General features: G+C 41.4%; 3 protein-coding genes across 13 annotated transcripts in view; 2 read left to right on the top strand and 1 right to left on the bottom strand.

Moving 5' to 3' along the window:
- The window catches only part of usp9 (ubiquitin specific peptidase 9), a 39,216-nt gene extending 35,065 nt beyond the window's left edge, over nucleotides 1–4,151 (bottom strand). For 6 of the 8 annotated variants that reach the window (XM_013275303.3, XM_013275307.3, XM_005475417.4 and 3 more), the window contains exon 1: nucleotides 3,657–4,151. The gene's annotated coding sequence lies outside the window, so the exon portion shown is untranslated. The other 2 variants (XM_025903671.1, XM_013275305.3) reach the window with 2 other exon arrangements.
- Nucleotides 4,152–8,202: 4,051 nt separating this feature from the next.
- Nucleotides 8,203–20,418, top strand: med14 (mediator complex subunit 14). 3 transcript variants are annotated; one of them, XM_005475424.4, is made up of 29 exons: nucleotides 8,203–8,647; nucleotides 9,124–9,150; nucleotides 9,267–9,372; nucleotides 9,469–9,642; nucleotides 9,752–9,881; nucleotides 9,994–10,122; nucleotides 10,238–10,345; nucleotides 11,183–11,315; nucleotides 11,413–11,563; nucleotides 11,676–11,787; nucleotides 12,086–12,211; nucleotides 12,356–12,434; nucleotides 12,755–12,914; nucleotides 13,049–13,243; nucleotides 13,409–13,543; nucleotides 13,651–13,727; nucleotides 13,857–14,005; nucleotides 14,231–14,377; nucleotides 14,481–14,725; nucleotides 15,877–16,146; nucleotides 16,552–16,801; nucleotides 17,267–17,389; nucleotides 17,611–17,787; nucleotides 17,922–18,160; nucleotides 18,493–18,672; nucleotides 18,858–18,965; nucleotides 19,120–19,245; nucleotides 19,381–19,570; nucleotides 19,699–20,418. In XM_005475424.4, exons 1-29 carry the CDS (start codon nucleotides 8,472–8,474, stop codon nucleotides 19,770–19,772), a joined length of 4,296 nt encoding a protein of 1,431 aa, XP_005475481.1. In that variant the 5' UTR covers nucleotides 8,203–8,471; the 3' UTR covers nucleotides 19,773–20,418. The 3 variants fall into 3 exon arrangements, with proteins under 3 accessions (XP_005475481.1, XP_003451639.1, XP_005475482.1); XM_003451591.5 differs by having other exon boundaries at nucleotides 13,857–14,017; XM_005475425.4 differs by lacking the exon at nucleotides 17,267–17,389 and having other exon boundaries at nucleotides 8,204–8,647; nucleotides 13,857–14,017.
- A 996-nt stretch (nucleotides 20,419–21,414) lies between these two features.
- On the top strand, nucleotides 21,415–26,610 carry si:ch211-218d20.15 (uncharacterized). 2 transcript variants are annotated; one of them, XM_005475426.4, is made up of 8 exons: nucleotides 21,415–21,866; nucleotides 22,153–22,277; nucleotides 23,584–23,644; nucleotides 23,731–23,798; nucleotides 23,948–24,050; nucleotides 24,673–24,791; nucleotides 24,906–25,051; nucleotides 25,142–26,610. In XM_005475426.4, exons 1-8 carry the CDS (start codon nucleotides 21,806–21,808, stop codon nucleotides 25,248–25,250), a joined length of 792 nt encoding a protein of 263 aa, XP_005475483.1. In that variant the 5' UTR covers nucleotides 21,415–21,805; the 3' UTR covers nucleotides 25,251–26,610. The 2 variants fall into 2 exon arrangements, with proteins under 2 accessions (XP_005475483.1, XP_005475484.1); XM_005475427.4 differs by having other exon boundaries at nucleotides 21,417–21,866; nucleotides 22,153–22,271.
- The last annotated feature ends 117 nt before the right edge of the window (nucleotides 26,611–26,727 follow it).

The raw sequence follows: 26,727 nt of genomic DNA, 5'->3' as shown, positions 1-26,727 counted from the left end.
GGACCGCTGGGTTAGGAGACTTTTAAACATGTATTTTAGATATTACAATCTAAAATAAACTGAACTGAGCTGTGCCTGTCAGCTCAGTTCAGCTTATATCACTCAACTTTTCAGCGACTGCCTACATGTGCTTTTCTCTCTTTTATTCAGAGACGAAGATGATTTGCCAAAAATGACAAAACTGGAGAGTTCAGTCTCAGCCCATGCAGCCTTAAAGTAATAACACTACCCCTTACTAACTTAATAAGAAAAGGAAGACTAAGAACAATAAACTACTATTGTAACACTTTGATATATGTCCCTGGGATTAGCCAGTGTGATGCAAACCATAAGTCATCATCCAAAAGCCAGTTTTCATTAAAACTTTAATATTTAACCCAGAAGATCCTGTCTCTCTGAATCCCACAACATGAAAAATAATCATCTCAAAGGCAGACATAAACATCAGATTGTGTATGAAGGAACAGGTTAACAATGGAGTGTATAGGGAAAAAACAGCTTTAGTGCTACTGCATTAGTTATCAGCTAATTGATCCCTTGTTTTAAACTATACTCCCATTTAAGACTGATAATTATAGCTTTTACACCATCATGAAACACCTTTTGAGCACTGTCATGTATTAGCTTACAATACCTTAGTTCACATTTATTCTGTTTCTTACTCTTCAGCAATCATTTTTTAGATAACAATACAAGTGTGCCGGCCAAAGTAATTTCTGAGATTTGACGACCTTGGTGACACTGCTAAATGGTACAGTTCAATGGGACAAGAACCCCAAGCAGCTCATGATTAGACAGTACGGCAGCCTGGCCTGATTATTTAATCACTTTGCTTTACTTGAATGCAAAACCTGTTATGTCAGTAAAATTCTCCCACTGCATTGCAAAACTATGTGTCCATGTGCAACTGTGATGAGAAGAGCAGGTCAAAGTTAAGCCAGGAAGTTTTCCTGTAAACTGTCAAGGATGTCTAACAAAGAGAGCTTGGGTAATACCATTTTCATTCACATTTTAAATTAAATTCCTTGTCCAATTTGAGTTATTTTGCTCAGTGCCATAGACAGAACACATCACAGCAAAGAATTTAATGAGAACCACAAAATAAATGGAACAACATATTCCCTTTAAGGTCAAATATGCTCATCAGTAAGACATTTTAGACACCAGTTTAGCACTGGCACTGTGTGAGGGGGTCACCGATAACCACATATTTCTGAAAATAAATATCATTTAACCTCCTCCCTGCATTTCAGTGCTAAACCATCATACCTTTAGATCACTTTCATTACCATAAAATAGTCTAAAGCTCAACCCATTTTTTCTATTCAAAGGAATACAGAAAGAAAACCAATTTAAATTGATACTTTAAATATTTTGTATTTATCACATTGCCTAAAACCACCACTAGAAAGTCTTCCCACTACAATAGTCAAAAAAGAAGTGAAATTTCAAATTACCAAAATAAAATGTTATGTTGCTGGAGCAAACCTTTTAGGTTTTCAGTTATTAAAATGAGCACTTAGGATATATTCTTATTCAGAGTGAACGTGTTTTCCATTTAATTTCTTTCCCCACACAAATCAAGAAGGAGCAGATATGAGAGATTTACTGACTAGGTCTGAACCCAGAACCTTCTTCCCTCCTGCAATTCCCTTGTAATAAAGAGGGAATATCAACATATTCTCTATATCATTTAACCAGCTGAAAGAAGCTGGCATGGTATAAAATCTAACAAACCCCAGCTCAACTTAAAAACATCATTTAGCAGCTCAATATATGGCTAGAACTACGAACATAATTGAAACATAGCGCTGGTTGCACATTATACAAAAAAACAAAAACAAAACGAGATACACATAAGACAACCCATAACTTTAAATTGTAAACACCAAGAACCACAACTGCAGCTGTTCTGCTCCCTTGTATCATACTAACGGCCTGAAAGCAAGTTAACATGGGTGTGGAAAAATAGCTGATTTAATATTTATTGGTTTAACAGAGGTGAAACTAGCACAAATCCCACTTTACATGCTACCTGCTGCACCACCAACATTTTGATGGTGCAGCAGGTAGCATAACATGCAGTCCATAACAGTTATTAATAAAGGCCAAACCTTAGAAGTATCTTTAGCTTGCAGGGAACTAAATGTCACAGCATTTAGCCAAGTGTGCTATCTGTAAAGCCAGCCATTAGCTAACTATCTGCCAAAACGGGGACGGGTGGGTTACTTTCATGACGCACGAAGAAAAAAACCAAAAAACATACTATCATGTTTTGTTTGTTTTTTAACCAGAGTCAACAAAGTGATATACAAATTTAACAACAGCCATAACTAACGCTAGCTCTCTATGCTAGGTGCAACTGGGGCCTTTTGGAGCGCCCGGCTTTGAAATAATAGTGTTATTTAGCGACATTATTAACGGGTAAATCGGTCATGTAATGTCATATGCTCTATGATGGAATATCTTCAAAATGACACACAGCCCAGATGCAGATGAAGAAAACGGTCACATTACGTAACTGTCGTTGCAAACTAGCGCCGTCAACTACTACTAACAGCTGGTGGTCTAGTTAGTTAATAACCCTGGCTGCTAGCTAGCTGCGGCAACTAACGATGGTTAGCCTGCAAGGCGATCCGCCCAGACAGCACAGCAGTGAAGGCCTGGTCGTCCAAAGCCCACTGCGCTGAGACACACAGGCCTCATCATTCGCTCAGGCCTGACGTTATAGTTGCCCTGCAAACCTCTGCTGCATAGCCGAGGCGCATAAATACGTAGAGAATTTGGTTAAATAGCTAAAACCAATACTGAGAGAATATCGCGTTTCTCCTCACTACTGTCGACCATCTGTGTTATCATAACGCCATTTGCAAAGTACATCAGTCGAGCTAATAAGAAGTAATCTAAACAGTTAATGTTAGCCAGCCGTTAGCTTGTGTTTAAGTAAATGTATTCACCGTAGCCAACCTTTCTGTTTTGACAAGCGGCTTGCTGAGATGACTCGACAAGTAATTAGTGTTCAACCTATAAAATTATAATTTTCCTATTCAACTCAATGCCACTTCGTGGCCATTTTAGCTTTCTGGGATAACGCATAAAATGTCAGTGACAGTGGAGCTGTCTATTTCCTGAAATTTAACTCACTGTTCTGACCCGTATCGCCTAACGCTAAGTTCTAACTTAGCTAAAACAAACTGAAAATAACATATCAGAGGCCCGGGTTATAGAAGAGGTTAGCTGCAATGTAGTTTTGATAAAGCCGCTGTAATAAAACAATTAACAACTCTGGGTGGATGAAATTTAAAATTTCGCCAACATGTAAACATTAGACGTTTAAAGGAAATGTTCCTTCTCAGTCTATAGACAGAACCATTTGCAGGTAGCTAGCGCTAGCTTGACTTCAGTGAATCTAGCGGGATGAGCTAGGCAGCCTGCACGTACTGTCAGGACTATGAATTGCAATTTAATCGCATTGACATTGTCAAAGATTCAGTAAGCAGTAGCTAACAGAGAAAACTCCATTAGCAAGTGAATAACACCAATAACCCAAAATGCTATAATGTTACCTTTCATACACCAACAGCTGACGCTAGTACTAGCAGTAGCCAGCTAACAATCACCAGCCAGCACAGCGAGCTAGTTGGCTAACAACTCACCAGGAATTTGATATGACTTCCCCTCTATTCACGGGCTACGTCCAGCCTTGAACGATGGTGTCGTCGTGTATTACATAAACGTGGCCTATATCAGTGACAGTTTCACAGGACACAAACCTGTTACTAGAATGATCTAATTCCTACGTTTTTTTCCTCTGCTTCTGGGTGTTTTTCCTGCGTCACCGGCGCGGTAACAGCCCCCCTAACTCTATCTAGTCCGATTTCTGGGGCTTGTCACTTCGGTCCCAGCAGTCAGTCACAACTTGATTCAGTTCAACATGGCGGAAGCGCAGTCGGACACAAATGCAGCTCACTAAAACAGACCAGACGACTGTGTGAACTCCAACAGTCAGCGATGTCTGTGAGCTAGTTTGCACCACAACCGAGCACAGCTCAGCTAACACAACACCCGCTGAATGGAAAGCGAATAAAACCCCTTCTCGATTCTGATAACGGACTCCAGCTCCAGCATTGATATCCGATCCATAGTTTGAACAAAACCAGGCGGAAAAAAGCCGAGCGGCACGATGCACTTGACTATATCGCCTCCTATCGCTTGGGGTGGTCATCAATTAAAAAGTAATGACAATGAATAACAGAATGCGAGGAAATTTAAACTTAAGCACTTACCAAAGAAGGCATAGTACTGTGCAAAAGTCTTGAACCACCCCTCATCTCTTTAGATTTTTCACGGTTTGTTCAGTTCTAACAAGCTTGAAAATCAACATTTGGTATGATCACCTTTATTCTTCGACACAGTCTGAACTGTCTTAGGCAAACTTTCATGTCATTTCTGTCTTTTCTGGAGAACTAGTCCCAAAGACTACTTCGAGAATAGTTCTTCAGGCGTCTTGAAGGACATTCCAAGCTCTTTTTTAAGATGTTAACTGTCTTTTCTTCTGTTCTCTGTCAAGATGATCCCACACTGCTTCAATAATGTTGAGGTCTGGTAGTGTTCTGTTGTGCCTTTGTCTATCTACGTATGCTTTTACTGCATTGGGAGTGTGTTTGGGATCATTTTCATGCTGAAAATTAAGTCAGTTAGATGCTTTCCAGATGATATTGCATGGTGGATCAAAATCTAATAGTACTTTTCTTCATTTTGTCCATCAATTGCAACAAGCTCTTTAGGCACACAAAACCATGACAGAGCCTCCACCCTGTTTTACAGATGGCTGTAGACACTCAGTCTCTCCTGACCTCTTCTGTATATACTGGTGATGAGTTCAAGCAAAAATTTCACATTTGGATTCATCGCTGCACACCACCCACTGCCACTGATTTCCAGTTGTAGTGTAATTTTTCTTCCTGTTTCCATTCATGAAGAACAGCTTCTTGATAGCCACACATGAACTGAGACCATTTCTCATGAGGCTTCAATAAACAGTAGACAGATCAACTGAAAGGTCAGATGCGTCTCTCACGCCCTGTGTCAGATCTTTGCTGGATCTTTTTCTTAGATATTTTTAGGCCTGCCACTTCTTCTTTTGTACTCCACTTGTCTATTTTCCCCAGATTTTTTGAAGGACGCACTGCATAGCAAGCTTAGATATGGCAAGTTTTAGAACTACAAACATTGAAAGGCTTTCAAAATGCCTGGATAACTATTGCTAATGACCACTTTAAAAATGAGAAGAAAGTCTGGCTTTTTGGAAGATGTGGAGTGGCTCAAGACTTATGCACAGTACACTGTGACTGAAGAGAATTTAAATCAAGAAACATTTTTGCAAATGCTTACTTCATATATTAAAGTATATTCAGGACTGGTTTCAGGATCTTTTAAATGTTATGGCATTGGTAGGGACCAAGAACCAGTGAAAAGGAGTCTGAAGGAAATTTAAATAAAAAATCTATCAGAAATTATTATGGGACTGAAAATTGAGTTGGAAAACACCGAACAGGTTTTTTCGTGCACCTTTACAGTGCCCAGCATCATAATGTGTACGTGAACAACACATTAGCACAAGACAAGATTTCTGGTGAAAGCTCCACTGAGGAATGAAGCTTGATTGTGTATAAGTTAACAGCTCGCATTGTGAGCAAAACAGGGATTGCATTTGTTGAAATGTCATCTTTAAACCCTTGGTCTAATAACAATATGGCTCTTTAATTATCTGGCCAGTCTTTCAAAGGTCAAGGCAGCAGACCAGCCGAAGAATTCTCTGATTACCTCCACCCCAGTACACATGGTGTCACGTTAAATAGCACGAGAGATGGAAAATTACAAATTTAGAAGAAGAATTCAGATCCCTCACACAAGTAAAAGTTATATTACAGCAATATTACAGTGTAAAATCATAAAAGCAACAGTTGCAGGCAATAGAAAGGTTTCTTGCTTGAACTTATCATTTTAAAATGTTAGCCTCGAATTTGCAGGATAGTAATTTGAATAAACAAATTAATTTATCAATATAAGCATCACATTCGTCGCAGTTTTACTGTTGCCATTCGAGTGCCAAGAATGGAATAGCAAGATATACTCCAAACAAGCACCGCGTGGTATTTTTTCATGGTGAGGGTCAACCTTGTTAACATCTTTACTAAAACAGGAAACAAATCTCACAGGTTTGTTTCCAATTTGATCAACAGCACTTCCTTCTGCTTTATCAGTGTGCAGCATTCTGACCACACTGGTGCTGCATGCAAAAGAGGTCCTGGTAAGAGAGATGTAGATGCAAGTAGGTGGGAAGAGGTAACAGTAAATTACAGAGATACCTGATAAAAATATACAATTATCAATATAGCTGTAAGCAGCAGTGAGGGGTAAAAGCAGTTCAGCAGGGCATGGTTGCCATGGCAGCTTGACTGTGTAGCTGTAAGCACTAACAGGAAAAAAAAAGGGAGGGGGGGTGTCATTTTTTATCATGCTGTACAGGCCAAGTGATGGAAGATGCGTAGACAACTACAGGAAGGTGTTGAGAGAAAACACAGAAATCAAAGCACGAAACAGCTGAGATGACCCCACCTCCAACGTGACTGCTTCACTGCTGTTTAAACTGGCTTTCACAGACAAGGCATCTTGAAGACTCACCAGATAACTTTTGTGCACTTTATATGTAAATTGTCTGTATGTGGCTTAATGCAAGGGATAAGGCATATAAGGTTCAATAGCTACATGCATATGCACCTCAAACTTTGATCCAGAGTGCTCATACACTGCTACCTGTTTGTTATAAACAAACAGACTAAATTGCAGTAGAACAGAGTATATTAAATATGTGATCCAACTTTTTCAGATTCTTTATTCTGTATTTAGTGATGAGTTAAAGAAAAAGTCATTGTGGATACAAATTTTGGTGACCGTTAATTTATATAGGGGCGATGTATGGTATGAGTATAAATAACAGTTATATTCAATTAGATGGTGCACAAAATAGAAGAACAGATAAATATACTGACATTTATAAAATGTTTATACGTATAACATATACATGTATATTATCCATATACAATTATATGATCAGATATCCCCTGATGTTGTTCCTACTTCATCACAGCATTGTTGTTTGTCTGGGCATTCGGTTAGCATTAGCCAAGAAGTAAGCTAATGCTACTAAAAAGTAGAAAAGCTACAGGATTAACCTAAATTTGGCTAACAGCAAATTGATAATATATTTGTTAAATTGCATACATTGATAAATAAAACGCTTTAAATTTTGTACATTTTGTTTCAGAAGATAGTTTTATGTAAACAAAGCTTCTTTCTTTTTTTTTATTTTCCCACCACATTTCAAAGCTATGACATCACAACAACATGATTGGTCAGTTGTAACCTTGATCCTGGACCAATATTTTATATGATGATGTAGGAACAACAACATGGAGATAACAGATACACCGATACTGCATATGCGTACATATGTATATAAGTGGATTTGTGTTTAAAGGATGTAAACAATAAGATTGTAAATGAGGATATTGCACATTAGCACATCTACAGACTATGAAATGTACCGAAAAATGGTGATTATATAAACATCTGGCTATGTAAACATTTAGAGTTAAACAGGAGAATATTGTACATTACCTAAAATATTTAAAGACCGTGAAATGTTCATAACGTAGAATATATGAATACATTTATAAATATGAGATTATGTTGGTTATATAAATATATGTATATTTCTGAGGGGTGTAAACAAGGACAATTGAGCAGAATAATTTTGTCATTAGAGCTATAAATAACTTATTGACAGATCAAGTTCATGTAATAGATATTAGGAAGACTATTTATCAATCAGATATTACGAGTTTAATTGGTTAAATGAGTAGTATTAAACAGAGTTAAGTAGAATTTGTCGGAAACAGAAAAGGGAGACTTGTTCAGAATGCGTTTCGTTGTCATTAATATTTTATTATTATTATTAATTATAATAATTTGAGACAAAGAATTGCTTTCAAACTGAGCCTGTTAACACGAAAACATTGTGCACGGTTTTCATAGTATTGTAACTGATGTCAAACTCGGGCTTTTGCTCTGGAAACAAACACATAGACTGTGCGGTGTCCTTGTTTGTCGTTCCTCTAAGCTCTTGTCTGGGTTTTTTGTCCGACCGCCTTCTAGGTGATCAGACCCGACAGAAAAGATGGCGGCCGAGCGGCACTAACTGTTCTCTATAATGAGTTACCAAATTTTGTCTATTTGTTGAGTTTTCTTCTGGACAAGAAAAACAAGTCCGTGCGGAGAACCTCTTCTGGGCAAGGACATTTTGAGGGACAGAAAAGCTTCTTTTCTGAAGCAGTTAGCTGCTACAGCAGTTTGGTGTAGCAGCGCTGGCTTCGGCGTAGCTAACGAGTCTGTCTCGTCATTGTAAAATGGCTCCGGTGCAGATCGGCTCAGACGGGCCGCTAGTCCACGTCGGAGGTATGATTGTTTCGGGTCCACAGGCACCACCGCTCGGTGCCCCGGGCACACCGGGGGTCCGACTCAGCATGCTTATTGAGTTTCTTCTCCAAAGGACCTACCAGGAAATCACCACACTGGCGGAACTGTGAGTAGCGTTTACTGCTGCAGGCCTCAGAGCTAAGTGATGTTGACCTGGCGGGCTAACCTTCTGACATGAGTAAACTGTGAGGATGTTCGTCTTCCAGATGCTAAAAGAAAGCCTAACAGCCTCATCAAACTGGGACCATCAGTTTTATATTTATATTCAAAGGAGCAAAAAGCTTTAACAGTATAGAAGATTAGCACAGTAGCACAGGTAACTGCTGATATGTTAGGGGGCGTACATGTAAACAACACATGGCTATATGAATATAGAGCCAGGATCGGTGATTATGTTTGGAGATGAATATCTGATTGCTCCCATCGAGTTAATATATTGGTACCCTTTGACCGAAATACTGTTATAAATAATGTTTTCGTTGTAAAGACCAAGGATACATAATTTGATAATTTGACAGGACATAGGTTTTGAGTTCAAGAGCTTAATAAATGATGCTTAAAGATCTTTTGTTGCTCTTCCAGGCTGCCCAGAAAAACAGACATGGAGAGGTATGTTTGTTTTCTCACATTTCATTCATTCATTCATTCTCCTTTATCCACTCACACACTCAGTAACTGTGTCATATTTTAAAACCCATAACAAAAGACTGCCGTTCCCCCCTTAGGAAAATCGAAATCGTTCAGTTCGCCAGCCGGACTAGGCAGCTGTTTGTCCGTCTCCTGGCGCTGGTGAAGTGGGCGAGCAATGCAGGGAAAGTGGAGAAGTGTGCGGTATGTTGTGTGTGTGGATTAGTAACATTATTATTAACATTCATTCTGATCATCAGAGCACTAAATTAAGTTATGCTGATCTCTCCATGGTAACAGATGATCTCCAGCTTCCTGGACCAGCAGACCATCTTGTTTGTAGACACAGCTGATAGACTGGCATCACTGGCCAGAGAGGCCCTGGTGCATGCTCGTTTGCCCAGCTTTGCCATCCCCTTTGCCATCGATGTGCTCACCACTGGGTCGTACCCACGCCTGCCCACCTGCATAAGAGTAAGTCTTGGACTTCTTTCCCTGTATGAAATGATGGATGCAGCTAAAACTTGCTCACTTGAAGGTTTTTGGTATGTGAGCCCAACTGTTTCTGTGTCTATTTGCTTAGGATAAGATCATTCCTCCAGACCCCATCACCAAGGCAGAGAAGCAGACCACTCTGAACCAGCTTAATCAGATTTTACGACACCGCCTTGTCACCACAGACTTGCCACCTCAGCTAGCAAATCTCACAGTCGGTAAGCAGTTTGTGTAAACCCCTAGTGTGGTGTTTTAACTGGCACCATTCTCATGTCTTAATCAGATTATTTTCATCTATGCTGAAAAGCTCTTGTGTGTGTGTTTATGTAGCTAATGGACGCGTAAAGTTTCGTGTGGAAGGAGAGTTCGAGGCCACCTTGACCGTGATGGGGGATGACCCTGATATTCCCTGGAGGCTGCTGAAGTTAGATATTCTGGTGGAGGACAAAGAAACTGGAGGTAAAGGGGCAGGGGGGCACTCTCCGACACAAACTGATTGATAATGTACTCAAGTGCTAATGCACTCAACTGGTTTGTCTTTCTGTCACATCCCCTTCCCGCTCTATTCTAACAGATGGCCGAGCCTTGGTCCACAGTTTGCAGGTGAACTTCATCCACGAGTTGGTCCAGGCACGTCTTTGTGCAGATGAAAAACCTCTTCAAGACATGTACAACTGCTTGCGTATCCTTTTTTTCCTTTGTATTTACACATACACATGCACATTTACACATACAAACACATTTTCTGTATGTCCTGTCTGCATCCACTTGGCTTTTATCCCAGTCTGCTCTCAACTGCTGCAGTAGGGCGGGAGTGTGTGTCGGAGCATATAGAGTATTGACCGGTCAAGCAGATGACTGTAGAATTCCAATGAGAAACACAGCTGCAGGAGTGAATCCTGTGTAGTCCCCCCTTCACTAAAACAGCCTTTTGTTAATGACAAGGAAAGAGCAGCACTGTTCTGACTATAACGAGGTCACCCATCCAGGTCAGGTGCTTCAGTATTTTAACCTCCCTGAGAGATGTGGGCTTGTTAACGTCACAGTGGAGAAAAAAAAAGTCCTTTTTGTTTATTCAGTTTTCTACAAAATACAAGTATTATGTTGTCAACCTCAAAATCAATTGAGTGAGCATATGTGTAGATGATATCTGGTAATAGTGTCGATTTGTTCCCATGTGTCAGACAGTTGTAAGTCTTTGGTTAAGTGTAGCTTAAATGCAGAGAGAGGTAAAAAAAAAAAAACTGTTAGTGAGCAGCATTTGCACTTTAATCAGAGTCCTTAATCAAGCATGCGAGCTGAGCACAACTGTGCTTATCACAATGCTAATCAGTACATCGCTGCTCCGCCTTTTCCCCCCAGCATGTCAAAGAGCAGTCTGTATGAGGCACAGATACCTCTTTTACTACTGGACTGTGTGTTTTGAATTTTAATGGGAAGATGGGTACATCACTCTACCTCTACCCACCTGGCCCGGTATTTTCCCACGGTGTGTTTTCTTTAACCTCATTGTTGCCAGACTCCTTCTGTTTGTCACTACAGCTAGAAGTGCTCCACTCTCAGACTCTGATGCTGATCAGAGAGCGCTGGGGAGACCTGGTGCAGGAGGAGAGATACGTGCCAGCGAAATACCTCACACTCTCTGTTTGGAAGTAAGAGCTTATAACCGGCCCTCACATGCATGAACACATGAACAGTAACACAGAGAGAGGCTGAAGCTGATTTTTTTTTTTTCTACTGTTTCTCCAGTCAGCAGGTTTTAGGTAGGAAAACGGGTACAGCATCAGTGCATAAGGTCACTATCAGGATCGACGAATCAGATGGATCGAAGCCATTACAAATTTCTCACGAGCCCCCTCTCCCTGCCTGTGACTCCAAATTAATGGAGAGAGCAATGAAGGTGAAACGCACACGAATATCAGTATTTTCACTGTTTTACAGTACAATTACCTTCCAGTTTAGTATAATTTTTCCCCCTCTCTACTTTTTTTTTTTTTTGTTTTACATTTTAGATTGATCACCTGTCAGTGGAAAAGCTTTTGATTGACAGTGTGCATGCCCGGTCACATCAGAAGCTGCAGGAACTGAAGGCCATTCTAAAGACCAGCAATCCCAGTGACAACTGTATGCATCCACTCCTCATTTTTTATTTATTTATTATTTTTAATCCCTTCAAACGTGTTTATTTAGCAAAGCCTTTTAAACTTCTGTTTATTTCTATCAAGTGCAGCCAGACTTAATCAGCAGGCTGCAGATAATACTGATGAGTTTTTGTGGTCACGAGTTAAAAAAAACTCAGCTTAGAGAGGTTGTCGTTCACGCATCCTACATTCTCCTTCTGTCAACTAGTATCTGCAACCAGTCCTTTTGAGTCATTCGCAGTTAAAAGACGCACACTTAAATGTTTGTTTGTTTATTTCAGCATTCATCGAGACCGCTTTACCTACACTTGTTATTCCAATACTTGAGCCCTGCGGCCGATCAGAGTGTCTACACATTTTCGTAGACCTGCACTCGGGCATGTTCCAGCCAATGCTGTATGGGTTAGGTAAGCTTGTGTTTGTGTTGTATTATAATAGGAACATGTATGTATTTAATGGTAATGTGGATCACATTATTTGAATGAGCCTACACCTTTAACCCTTTGTTGAAGATAAAACCTTAGGTGTGCTTTCTCTCTCTCTCTCTATAGATCAGTCCATATTGGATGACATTGAAAAAACCATCAACGATGATATGAAGCGCATCATCTCGTGGCTTCAGCAACTGAAGTAAGTCCACATCATATAGAGATACAAGTCAGCAGTACATCTTTACAGCTAACGGAATAAAGTGTTGTTAGCACACATTAAAGAAGCAGATGCACAAAGGAGTCAGTAGTAGGAGATGGAGTCTGACGCCTGCCTGTAGCTTGTCAGAATTGACTAATTGCAGTCAGTAGCAACACTTGGCTCAGCAGGTGGGATGATGGGTGTTGAGATGAATTGTCTGTGCTGTGAGTCTTGCACGAGTGAACAGTGATTGGTCAGTGAGTATCAGTTTCTGCAACTCGGCTCTCATGAAGACTGACTCTTTCTTTCTTTCTGGCCAGGTTCTGGTTGGGAGAGCAGCGCTGCCGGCAGTCTGTGAAACACCTTCCCACTGTGTGTACTGATGTCCTTCACCTCTCCAACTCAGCTTCTCACCCCATCGGCAACCTGTCAAAACACAGGCTCTTTATCAAGCTCACGCGGCTACCGCAGTACTACATAGTGAGTTTTTCAGCCAGTACATTACCGACAAACGTTGAGCTAGAACAACTCTGTTACTTAGATCTTTATGTCCTCCTTCCAACTCTGAATCTTTTCCTCACATCTGTTTTTTTGTTTGTTTGTTTTGTTTTTAGATAGTGGAGATGCTTGACGTGCCTAGCAGTCCCACAGCGTTGCGGTACAAGTACTCTTTCCTGTCAGTGTCTCAGCTGGAAGGAGATGATGGACCGATGTGCGCCCAGCTTCTGCAGCATTTCAAACCCAATCTAGAGCACCTTGTGCAGGACTCGACAACAGGGAGAGGGGCTCAGCCTGGGACTAAGAGAAAGGTAGCTGCACAGACGGCTTTCATCACCCACTCACACACTCATTTTCTTATATGTGCCATGGCATTGCTAGGGAAAAACATTTGTGGTCAGTTGGACACTTAAAACTGCAATTATGTCCTTTCAATATGCACTGTTTATTTAATTTTTGTTTCTGTTATTCTGTAGATTGTTGGAGACCAAGGGGAGCCAGAGCCAAAGAAGCCTAAGCGGTCTGGAGAAATGTGTGCCTTCAACAAAGAACTGGCTCACCTAGTTGCAATGTGTGATACCAACATGCCTTTTATTGGCCTTAGAGCAGAGGTACTTCAGAGTGCTTGGATACTTTGAATCATTCCCGCGTGTGGTGATTAGACAAGCCCAGTTTGGTGTTTTCTGGTTGATGCTGGATCCCTTTCTCTGCCTTTTAGATGTCCAACATGGAGATTCCAAATCAGGGCGTCCAAGTGGAAGGAGATGGCAGCAGTCATGCAATACGTCTAATAAAGTAATTATAAAAGAGTCACAAACATAGAGACACATATTGACACAATTTATTTTAATTAAAGTGTTATATACTGTAGGAAAAGTGAAAACTCCACAGTGACTCCACGGTTTATTTGGCTTTCTTTTACAGGATTCCTCCGTGTAAAGGTGTAGGAGAGGAGACCAGGAGAGCTTTAGCGCGTTCCCTACTGGACTGCACCTTCCGCCTGCAGGGCAGGAACAACAGAACCTGGGTGGCTGAATTGGTGCTGGCTAACTGTCCTCTTAACAGCACGCATAGTAAGGAGCAAGGTGCACAGCATTTACAGAGTCTTATTTATATATTTTGCTTTAGTCTTGAAACAGCTGTAGTATTAGTATTTTTATGTGTCCAAATTACATGGTAAAGACAGGCTCTAAACTGGAGCAAAAAAGAATAAAATATGTTTAGTGTTTGAGAGCAAGGAATCTGTATTTTCTTCATATACCAGCTTCTAAACACCCCCATCTTTTTTGTTGTATTAGCCTCCACGCGACACGTGTATCTGACCTATGAGAACCCTCTGTCGGAGCCAGTGGGCGGGCGGAAAGTGGTTGAGATGTTCCTTAACGACTGGAATGCCATTAGTCAGCTCTACCAGTGTGTCCTCACCTTCTCTCGTGCACTGCCAGGTGAGTGCATGTTTTTTTTCCGAAAAGTGAATCCCAGATTTTGATTGTCACATGTACACCTGTTTAACGTAGCTGCACATTATGATTTTTTTCCCCCCTCTAGAGATGCCATCTCATTTGAGTACCTTCTCAGAGGTGCGGCTGTATAACTACCGTAAGCTGGTGCTGTGCTACGGCACCACCAAGGGCAGCTCTGTCACCATCCAGTGGAACTCCAGCACTCAGCGTTTCCACCTCGCCCTGGGAACTGTCGGGCCTAACTCTGGCTGCTCCAACTGCCATAATATCATCCTCCATCAGCTTCAGGAGATGTTCAACAAAAACCCACAAGTGATGCAGCTGCTACAGGTACATTGTGACCCAGTTACAAAATGTAACCACGGAATGAACACATGCACTTTTTGGAGCTGGATTAAGGGACGATTTGAAATTAAATAAAATCAAAAGAATGTGATTGGATTGCTTCAAACATTGGGTGTGGCTTAGTGAATGCAGCGGTGTCGTATTACATGCAGCACTGTGGTGCCGTTGAGTTGCAGTGCTTTACCCAGACCTTCAAAAGCTGTGCGTTTAGTCCAGGTGGAGGAGAAATACATCAGACTGAACCTTATTTATTTCTTATATCAGTTGTACCCGATTAAAATCCAAACCCACACTGCCCACTGCGACACTGCTTTGCTTATGGAATTGTATTCAAGTTAAAAGATCTGTGCGAGAAGCCTTCACACTCCTGAACCATTAGGCTGTAGTACAATATCTCGCACTTTATTATATTTAATTAAAAAAAAAGAACAGAAACTGAGGATCTGGAGAGTAAGGGTGGGTCAGGATCTAGGATTTTAGAATAACAGCCAAAACAAAGGCATATTTACCTTTGTTTTGGTAAAAAAAAGTTGCCCAGTCTTCAGCAAGGTAACTGCATGTACTGTGACTGGATGGGACTGCTTCAAAACGTGCCTTAGGATCCTCTAATTTATTTATTTTTTAAGATTTCTTCAGCGTTAAAGTAATCCACTGCTAGTTCTCAGTACTGTGGCTGATACACCTTTAAAAAACAACAAAAAAAAAAAACAGCCGTTGATTCTCGAAGCTTTATTTTCCAAATTGTAATCCTATACTGTATAAAACAGTGCCCACGCTGCTGACATGATGCAACTGAATTTAGCAGTTAAAACTCAGCCTGCCAATCAGAGAACACGTACTTTGAAAGTGACCACTCACACTAGTTCCCTTCCTTCTTTGAGCGACGCCCCTCAAACTGTCAGGTGAGAGTCATTGATGAGGAGAATTCAAGTTTGAGATCAGAGCTGCTGGTGAAAGTGCGAACCTCCTGCAGCACTAGTAGACAATCTTGTGAGTGTAATACTTTGTGTCCTGATTTTACATGTGAGGAACTGAATTTTGCGAGTGGCAATTAATAAATAATTACCTGAAATTAATGTATTTGCTTTTTTGTTTAAATTAAATGTTTTTAATTTTTACATTTTCTTTCTCTCCAGGTCCTTTCGGACACACAGGCTCCTCTGAATGCAATCAACAAGCTACCTACAGTGCCCATGTTGGGCCTCACCCAGCGCACCAACACTGCCTACCAGTGCTTCTCCATCCTGCCCCAGTCACCCACACATATCCGACTGGCGTTCCGAAACATGTACTGCATCGACATCTACTGCCGAAGCCGCGGAGTGGTTGCTATCCGAGATGGAGCCTACAGTCTCTTTGACAACACTAAGATTGTAGAGGGCTTTTATCCTGCTCCAGGATTAAAGGTATGCCAGACACACTGGCACAGTAATAATGTAACAGACAATATGCAGCAGAAGTCCTTTAAGCTTAAATTATTATTTGAACTTCCACACAAAAAGTCATTACACTTGAAGCTGTCATTACAAGCATTGTGACCTCTTGAAAGGACACAAAATATTGGGTGCTAAATATTAAACCACTGCCTGGAGCATATTAGCTTTCCTTCCTGTAAAGACTAGAGAAAAGGATGCCCAGCCCAGCTCTGCTGCAGGGAAAGGCTGAACTATCACTGTTTTTGTCTGACACTTGCCAAGCACACAAATAAGCCAGTTTCCCAGATGTTGAATGACTTTAAAATAGATTGAGACATTAAAATGGATCCAATTAAGTGTGCAGGTACTTCCTAATTTATTCTCTTTTCTTTCTAGACATTCCTAAATATGTTTGTAGACAGCAATCAGGATGCTCGCAGGCGATCGGTCAATGAAGATGACAACCCGCCTTCACCTGTGGGTGTAGATGTTATGGACAGTCTTATGAACCAGTTGCAGCCTCAACCACAACCACAGACTATGAGAGGTGGTCCGGGAGGAGTATATCCTCCCCTAACTTCACCGCCACCCAATTATTATGCTAACGTTACTCCCTCACCATCCATGATGCCCACCCCATCACCAGGTATTTGGACCTATTGTACTCTGATTGCTTAAATGTGCCTGTGTGAATGTCGCAGTAAAGTGTTTGTGTCATATACGCTTGTTAAGCTGCCATACAGCATTGTTTTCTCACCACACATTGTGTCATCAGCCACCCCGCTGACTTATGCATTTGTTGCAATAGCAAATTATGGCAAAAGAATGTGATTGCGCAACCATGTGTGCCCATTTTAATTTTGTGAAACCATGCGATCAGTTGTTTCTCTTGCAACATGCACACCTCGCAGCCAAAAGGGAACAAAGCATGCGTTTAGTCATGCTCCTTCCATTCCCCTCCATCTCAGCCCGTCAGCCAGAGACTACAGCCCTTCCGCCCAGCTTTAGCTTGTGTGCACATGGAGTGAGTGTGTGTAAAGAGTACTTGTCATCTTTAGTCTGATGAGCCCTTTGATGTGTGTGCGTGTGTGTGTTGTGCGGATGTGTGCAGGGAACATCCATGCCTCTGGCTCCCCTAGTGGAGCTCTAAGGGCACCCTCTCCTTTCGGGCCAACCCCGTCCCCGTCTTCTTTGGGCATAGCCATGGGCCAGACCAGCTTTGCCAGTCCCCACGGTAAGCAGCAGGATAAATACTGGCCTGGTAGTAATTCTGTTCTGCTGGGCGTGGGCTGGAACGGGCTGGACTGAATATCTTTTCTAGGCTGCAGACATTAACAGGCATATGACAAATGGTCTACAAAGCACGGGCACACAGTGGTTTATTTATCTGATTATGTTTATTGTTGTATGAGAAGTGTGAATGTGTTGGTGATGACTGACTCTCCTTTAACCTAGGTGTTTTAGACCCCAGCTCTCCATATCCCATAGTGTCTCCCAGCAATAGGAGCCAGTGGCCAGGTTCACCCCAGGTCTCAGGGCCTTCTCCTGGGGCAAGGATCCACGGCATGTCCCCTGGCAACCCTTCGCTGAATTCACCCATTCCTGACCCGAATTCTCCACGTGCCGGGTCCAGTAAGTACTGCCTCACATTATCTCTGTATCCTTGTATTTAAAGACAAACACTTCATAATATTAGAGTTTAAATATATTTTACATATATTATTAATTTTTTACCTTTTTAACATGTGTCTCTGTCTTTGATTTAGGTTCGCAAGTCATGCCTACCAGTATGCCTCCACCCCGCAAGCTACCTCAGCGCCCCTGGGCTGCCTCCATTCCTACTATCCTCACCCACAATGCCTTGCATGTGCTTCTGCTCCCTTCCCCCACTCCCTGCCATGTGCCTGGCCTGGCAGGAAGCTACCTCTGCTCACCTCTGGAGCGCTTTTTGGGTTCAGTTATTATGAGACGGCACCTACAGAGGATCATCCAGCAGGAAGCCAATGTGAGTGACGAGCAGAGCCAAAAATCAGTCTGTTGTGTTTCATTTCCTAAATGATGTCATCTGTTCTGCACTGTGCACTGAAAAAGTTATGGAAGCACGCAACAAGGCCATGTTAGCCAACATGAGTTTTCTCAGTTGTAATTGGATCATTTTCATTTTATAGATTAAACATCACGTAAAAGACTAAACTGAAATATGAATTCAGTCATGTCGGCTATAAGAAGTCTGTATGTGCAAATTTACCAACTGCCCAATTGGCTTTTTTGTTTTTGTTTGGTTTTTTTCCCCGTCCCCAGTGCAGTAATCACTGTGTCATCTTTCCTCTCCTCCAGTTAACTATCGTGAACTCTAACGAGCCGGGGGTGATCATGTTTAAAACTGAAGTGCTCAAGTGCCGTGTGGCTCTCAACCCAAATAACTACCAGACGCTGCAGCTCAAAGTCACTCCAGAAAACACAGGTCCCTGGTCCCAGGAAGAACTTCAGGTGCTGGAGAGGTTCTTCGAGACCCGTGTAAGTCTTCATGTTTTTGTTTATTTATTTATTTTGTCTGAACTGATCATAAAAATGGGTAAAAATCCCTTGCTGTTTTGTATCCATTAAAACATAGTTTGAATATTATATGATATATGACTAGTAACAGACACCAGCTCCCATGTTGTGATCATTAATCCATCTACTGCTGTCCTCCCTTCTAGGTTGCTGGTCCTCCCTTTAAGTACAACACTCTGAATGCCTTCACTAAGCTGCTGGGTGCACCCACTAATATCCTTAGAGACTGTGTGCGCATCATGAAGCTTGAATTGGTAAGGAACTTCTTTTATATGGAGTGTTGTTGCACATTCGGAACTGGATTGCAGTTCCAAATGCCCCCCCCCCCCCCCCCCCCGCTTTAACCCCCACTTAATAGTCTTTGCGTTTGAAAGGTAATGCATGAATAAGCCTTTTCTTCTCCTGCAGTTCCCTGACCAGGCTGCACAGCTGAAGTGGAATGTCCAGTTCTGCCTCACCATCCCCCCCAGCGCTCCACCCATCGCTCCTCCTGGAACCATTGCTGTGGTGCTCAAATCTAAAATGCTTTTCTTTGTAAGTCACTGCAGCGCTTTACCTTTTTGAAACATGTACTTCACTTTCATTTGATTGAAAAAAGAAAAAAAAAACATGTACACGAATATGTTGAAGCCACCTCACCCTTTGTATTTGATCTGTTTTGTCCTACAGCTGCAGCTGACCCAGCGCATCCCGGTACCCCAGGAACCAGTGAGCATTATCGTACCCATTGTGTACGACATGGCCACAGGCCTCACTCAGCAGGCTGACATCCCCAGACAGCACAGCTCCTCTGGAGCCGCAGCACTCATGGTCTCTAATATCCTCAAGAGGTTCAATGAGCTGCATCCTGCCAGACAGGGTGAGACTCTGCCCTCCCTCACCTGACGAGCACTGAATAATTTACTGTACCTAAACCTTTTCCAACTGAGTATTCTAATTAGATGTAAAACAGCTTTGCTAACACTGACTGTATTCTTTTCCTCCCAGGCGAGTGCACCATATTTGCATCTGTTCATGACCTGATGGCCAGCCTCACCCTTCCCCCTGGCACCCGTCAGTAGAAACGATGACGTCAAACCCAGAGCGGAAATTCAACCCAAGTCCCTTTAAAGACAGAAGATGAGCCTCACCCTCAAGTTTACTCGACGCATGAGTGTAAAAGCTGTGGTCCCGAGATGTCAAAATCCAGCTTGCGTCCCCTTTGATACAGCCACTGGACTTTGATGTGATGGATGATTTCAAAGGGGATTCAAATTTGACAGTCTTGGAGACTGTCTTTAAGATTTGCCATTCAGGTAGACCTTAAAACAAGGACGACATTGGATGCAAATGGATATAAATGTTTGTTTGTTCTTCCTCCAGGTGCACTTGTAAACAAAACTTATGTATACTTTTTTTTTTTTTACAGAAATATGTATATTTAAGTGTTTAAAAGAATGAGGTGAGAGATTTTTGTTTTTGCTAGAGCGCTGACTTGCTTTTTTTGGTAATGCTGATATCAAACTGATATTGTTGTAGTATCAGGAGATATTTTCCTTAGCACACTATTTAACTGGCTTCTTGCCTTTACCTTGTCATTCCTCTGCAATCTAATTTCAGACGTACACTTTGGATACTGTAAAAACTGTGATAAACTTTATAAGCCAGTTGTATTTTATTAAGAACCATTTGGAGTCCTGATTAAAGGATTTGAGACATCTTTTCTGATTTGGGGTATTTTATTTAACCAAATTCTGAGTTGGTTTGTGGTTTGAGGATTTTGCACTAGAAATAGAAAAGAATCGGATAAGTTACCAAACAAACAAACCCAAAAAAAGGGTGTTAAAAGAAAAACTTTGCATTATTTATTTTTTTTCCTCCATTTGATGTTTTTTCACGGTGACAGAGAGCGCTGTCTTAAATAATCTGTCCCAAATCTCCCCAAAAGTGTCATTCCTGCTCATCAAGCCATTCAGTGACCCTGAGTCACTGAGAGATCACTTCCACTGAGGGAGAAAATTGTCATTGTAGGATAAAAGTTCAGTGGACCCAAACAACACCAAAAAATGACCCACAGTAAGTAAAAGAGCCACTGGATGGCCTACTTAAATATAAAAGGCCAAGGCTTTGCTTTCCATCCAATGTCTCCCAGCTGGAGCATACCCCAGCTGTCAAAGGTGGAGTACACTAACCTGTCATAGAAAAACACCCGTTCACACCATTTAACCTAACCCCACTGTGGAAGGAAGCTGGAGTACCCAGAGAGAACCCATGTATACTGCACACAATAAGAAGGGACAGGGAATTTAAAACCCTGATGTTCTCGCTGTGAGGCAGCAGGACTAACCACAGCTCCACCATGTTACGTTTTTTTTTTCAGTCCTTTATTTTCCAAAATTATTCTGCAGTCTCATTATGTTGTGAAGATTAGCTTTTAGGAAGTGTTTGTTTGTTTGTTTGTTTTCATTTATCAGTTGCAAAAATACAATAATTATATAGATTTTTTTTTTAGTGTGCAATAACCTCTTCTGAACATTGATTGTGAATATAAATAACACAAATACTCAATCCAGGTCGTGAAAGGAGGTTTGTTTCCCATGAAAAAAACCCATCTCTGTTTTCTGCCTGCATCCTCACTAAAGTGATGCTGTGCTCCTCATCCCTAAAGCATGACATCATTGTGAAAGGCTGGTCCTCTGCGCGCGTGCCGCTTGAGGGGCGTTCAGTGCCGCAAATCACGGGCTGTGACTGCGCCGCCGTTGTTGCAAAAGGGGCGCGGGCTTTTTATTGTTACCGTCATTGCATCAACCTTTCAGCGGCTGCATAAACGAGGCTCTATTGATCAGTGCGCGGTTGCGTGGGGGCATCGTCATCTGAGAGGAAGCGGCGAATCAGGGATGAAGAAACAGTGTTTCACCTGAACGTTTGACACTCGAACGCACCACCTGCGAAACAGACTTCCGACCAAATGCAATAAAATAAACCGACAGATCTGATCTGTTATTATCTAGTCCCACTCTAGCAAGTTGTCATCGCGTTCATTGTCTTCATATGGCTTTAATTAGCGGGACCGAATCAGGAGAATAGGAGTGATATAACACAGCCGGTCCAAGCCATGGCAGTGAGGATATCGGAGGCGCTCTGTCAGCCCTGCGGTTACCATGAAGCTTTTAAAGGTAAGTCCCAGCATCACGCTTTTTAGTCGGGTTCATGCAGCGTTTTGAGGCGTTTCAACATCATCTCGGAGGAGTGCGCCCTGCAGGCTCCGACTCCTTATACCCCACTGACCACTCCCCTTCAGTCCTCATCAACCATCCTTCCCTGGACCTGTAGAATAGACAGCATGTGCGCATTGATTTATAGTCTGCAATGGTGCACCCGTGTGCTTGTGTGTGTTAATAGATTGTTTTTTATGGCAAATAAGAGAAATGTCATGGAGTGATGTGACTGCTCTGTGGTCAGTGGAGTTACAGGTGAAGAGACCTCTGATGCCTGTCCAGCTGAGTCCTGAGCAGGTGGGCCTGGAGATGCTGTGTCTCTGTGGGCAGCTGGACCTCCTCATCAGGTCACAGATGCAGCAGGTAGATGTATGTCTCCTCAACTTTGTGTTAGTTTTCATCAATTTCCAAGTGAAACTTTAGTCAGATGTTCCATCAAACATTTCATTATTCCAATGTGAATCTGGTGAGGATATGGAGGGCCAGAAGTGCCAAAATGAAATAATAAAATAAAATACACACATCATTAAACACAAAAGTAAATGTGTCATCAATTAATCTAAATGGGAAAAAATATGACTTATACATGTTGGTATGTGGTAAGGACTTGAGGAAGTCAGGGATCCTAGAATGTATTCTGAACAAAATTACAAGAAGCAGTTCCTACGGAAGAGGATTAGAGCCACTGGAAAAAAAAAAAAAGTGGGCACATCTTTTTTTTTCTTCTTTTCCAGAATTCTGAGGGAAAAAAATCAGAATTCTGACTTTAATCTCAGAGTTCTGACTTTTTTCTCAGAATTCTGAGGTTAAAGTCAGATATCAGATTTTTTTTTCTCAGAATTCTGACTTTTTTCTCAGACTTCTTTTTTCTCAGAATTCTGACTTTAATCTCAGAATTCTGACTTTTTTTCTCAGAATTCAGGAAAAGAAGAAAAAAAAAGACATGCCCACTTTTTTTTCCCAGTGGCTCTAATCCTCTTCCGTAAGTTCCCAAACTGTAAGTAAAGGTTTGCAATACTACTGTTTCTGTGTCACCAAATACATTTTTTAGGATTTTTAGGTGAGACCACAGTGGCATAACCTTAAAAAATCTGGTTGATTTGTCAAGATAGAGTCAAGAGAGAGAAAGTTTGCAAAAGTGCTCCTATGCTGGTGACACAGAAACTGCAGTACTTTAAAACTTCACTTCACAAGTTTTTGTTTTTTTTTCTTTTTAAATGTTGGTGCTCTTGGATTCCCATAGATCTACAGCAAATAAACAGACATTTTGGATGCACAGCTAATGTTCCTACACACCTAATAAATCAGTTAATTAGCTTTGGGTGGGTAGCTGGTTAATTACTCTGTACTGTCACACACAGACCTTAGATCATAGATCATTGTATTAAGAGAACAGGACACTGCACTGGACAGGAGCTAATGAGCAAATTAATGCCAATACACATATTGTGACCTAATTTGGAACGTGCACATGGATTTTTTTCCATCATCGTCATTTCTTTCCAGCAGCTTTTCTCGAGCTTAAAACTAAATAACAATGTATAATTACAATGTTTATTATGTTAATTATGATGTTTATAACACAATAAATAACACCAGGAAATAGTGGTAATTATGGTGTAACATTGTTCAGTCTGTACTGCTTAGATGTTTAATCACTGTTACTCTGTCACAGTTCCAGGAGCAGTTAGGACAAGGTTGTAGCCCGGAGGAGTCGGACACATTCCAGGCTCAAGGTATGTGTGATGAAATCTAAGAACAAAAGATGTCTTGGATATTTTCTGATCTTCTGTATATATATAATTTTGTTTATGTCTTAAAGGATCTGAGATTCTTGACCAGATGCTGCAGTGCCTTGAACATCTACCAAAGCCTATGCCACAGTTAGAGGTATGACCTTCAACGGTTCTGTCCTAATGAAACAGTAACATTAGAAACACCTGAGCACATCACATATCACCTGCCCCCAACCCCCTAAAAGAGTGAGTTATAACTGTTAATGTTGCATTTAGGATCAAGTGGTGCATGTGTTTCCTCAGGACTACCTGGACATGGTGGGACTGTCAGCAATGTTTCCTCGAGTTGAGGTGTTCCTTATTCAAGGTAGTCCTGTTGACATGCTGGAAAGGCCGCCAATGGATGGTGAGAGGAACGTGTTTCCAATTCGTACACACAAACACGTAACCTTTCCTGTATGTTGGCAGTAACATTATTAATTTATTGTTAAATCTTTGAGCATAAGGCATCTCTAATGTGTTTCTAGACTGACAGTATATTGAGAAAAGACCATCCCCTTGTTACTTTCCTTTCTTTGTGGTCACCCATATGGAAAAGAAATAGCAAAAACTTATAAAAGACTTGCATAAGATGTGGCCTACTTCATATAGTGAATCATATAAGGCTTATATGATTTACTCATGAAAGTGGCCACTTTGTCATTACTTTCATATATTGTTTTAGTGAGTATCTGAAACATACAAGTTTCATTTATATAATATTTCAAGGGATCTTATATCTGTTTTCACTCTTGTATGCTTTTCATACAAGTTTCACACAAGACAGATACAAACTTTATAAGATTTATATATATCTTTTCCATATGGGCATGGTCAAGTCTCTGTGAACACTTCCTACGTAGATGCTTCTTAACTAACAATGTCTATAAAACAAAAAAAAACAAGCATGTGAGAGTTTCTTTGTAGTACTTTTCCTTTTATTGAAGTTTTTGACTCTAAGTTTTGCTGTCGTGATACTTCTGTTGCAGAATACTACTTCCACATTGCCAAACTGAACCAGCTCCTTGTGCTGAGTCAGCAGCTAGAAGAGGATATCAGGCACCTTGGAAGTCATAAGTACATTGCCCACCAGCTCTCAGTTATATATGTAAGAATGATGAACTATAACCACCCTCTTTTGAGCTGTGCCCTTTGTAAAATGTGTGCATTTTGTTTCATTCCACAAAAATTTGCTTTGTGCTATTTAATGTCTGTTTTACAGCAAGTCCTCAGCTCTTTCAGGGGAATTCAGGTCTTCTCAGAAATAAAGAAGGATATTGAGGCCAACTTCAAACAGATGAAACAGTCTCTGGTGGTAGAGGAAGGCTCAAGGCACGAGCCTCAGCTGGCTGTTCATTATATCAACTGGTGGGTTTACATTGAAATAATTAGCCGGGGATGAGGTGATGATTAATTCAGCAAGAATCTGATGGCAAACACGTTCTGTTCTCTGCGCAGGATATTAGAAATAACTCAAAGCTTAACATCGATGGTGCTGTCACTGCCAGACGAGCTGACAGACGACGTTCACCAGGCCGTGACCTTCGTGTCTCAGTTCCTGTCCTGACTCACGCTGAGGAACGCCTCTGTATCTATGAATCCTTCTCCAGGGCTCTCCTGCTTCAAAAGCAACTGATTATGTTACGACCATTAAAAGGTGCTACAGAATACGATTCTACTGAATAATAGTGGGGTTGAATAGCCCACCTGTTTAAGACCACATAGGTTTTTTGTACATCGTCTTTTGGAGTGCGGCCCTTATTAGTCCCTGTGGTGAATCAGTTGGTTGGAGCTGAATGTAAGCTTATTGAATCCCATCTTGCACTAATGTTACATTTTTTAAAACCTAAAGCAGAATAATAAAACTGAATGCAATGAACGCAAGTTGCATGACATGTTTGCTCTTTGTGGCTGATAAACTCATTGATGGATGAGTGTCAGAATCCAAAAACCGCTATAAAGGGACACCAGGTAACATAAAGACCACAAATTGATACAATTTGACACAAAATAACCACAAAGTCACACCACACAACCACACATCTACAGTGACTACAAAGTAGCATTAGACTAAAGATGCAAAATGACCCTGAAGTAACAAAAAATCCTGAAAAAAAAGGCAAAGGTAACAAAAAATATCATGAGACAATACCTTGAACTCATGGGCCAGATACCAGGACATGGGCCATTACATAATATGTCCTATTAGGAGACCATCTCTCCTGGTATGAGGAGAGATAGGCCGGCAGTAGAAGAGCATCACCACTCTCTTCATACATGGGAGCAAGTTCCCACAGAACACATGGTGGTGAATGTTACATTGCTTACATCATCCAGCATAACGGATTTGGCAGTGGGTCATTCATTATCTGGGACCACGTGCTCTCCATGTATTCACCAACACCAGAATATGTAAAAACTTCACGGATGACGAAGACACAGATGTCAGTGACTGGTCCTTGGGTTCCCCAGACTTGAATCCAATTGAGAACCTCTGAGATGTTATGTGTCAGTGCATCCAATGCTGCCAACAGCGCAACAGACTGTCCAGGAGCTCGCTGATGCCCTGATCCAGGTCTGGGAGATCCCAAAGAACAGCATCGGCTGTCTCAGTAGGAGCATGCCCAGACATTGTTGGGAGTGTATGCAGACATATGAAGGCAACACACACACAGACACACACACACACACACTGAGCCACATTATGATTCACGTTGGATGAGCGTGTGATTTCAGTTTTTATTAACAGCATGAAAATGAAAAGGATGGAAAAACCTTCAAAACCCTCATTTCACTTCAGTCATTGGTGCAACCTGAGAAATGTTATTGTTTTGAATATCAGGCCACATAACCCCAACTAATTAGGTAAATTGGCAACAGGAAAGTAACACGAGCTGCTATAAAAAGAGCATGACTCCATTAAAAGAGGTCCCGAACTAGCGAGCAGATGAAACCCTATCTCAAGCAAGAGTGGGAGGACATTTGGCTTTCAAAACTACAGCATCTGCTCTCTCGAGTACCCAAACACTTACAAAGTGGTGTTG

Source organism: Oreochromis niloticus, linkage group LG16 (genome assembly GCF_001858045.2).
Source record: "Oreochromis niloticus isolate F11D_XX linkage group LG16, O_niloticus_UMD_NMBU, whole genome shotgun sequence".
NCBI lineage: Eukaryota > Metazoa > Chordata > Actinopteri > Cichliformes > Cichlidae > Oreochromis > Oreochromis niloticus.
This window is presented reverse-complemented; position numbering and strand designations above follow the sequence as displayed.

Coding starts and splice junctions, on each gene's coding strand:
- med14 (XM_003451591.5), top strand. CDS start 8,472: ATGGCTCCGGTGCAGATCGGCTCAGACGGGCCGCTAGTCCACGTCGGA. Junction 18,161..18,492: donor TCATCCAGCAGGAAGCCAAT/GTGAGTGACGAG, acceptor CCTCTCCTCCAG/TTAACTATCGTGAACTCTAA. Junction 18,966..19,119: donor GCATCATGAAGCTTGAATTG/GTAAGGAACTTC, acceptor CTTCTCCTGCAG/TTCCCTGACCAGGCTGCACA.
- si:ch211-218d20.15 (XM_005475426.4), top strand. CDS start 21,806: ATGGCAGTGAGGATATCGGAGGCGCTCTGTCAGCCCTGCGGTTACCAT. Junction 23,645..23,730: donor GGACACATTCCAGGCTCAAG/GTATGTGTGATG, acceptor TATGTCTTAAAG/GATCTGAGATTCTTGACCAG. Junction 24,792..24,905: donor ACCAGCTCTCAGTTATATAT/GTAAGAATGATG, acceptor TCTGTTTTACAG/CAAGTCCTCAGCTCTTTCAG.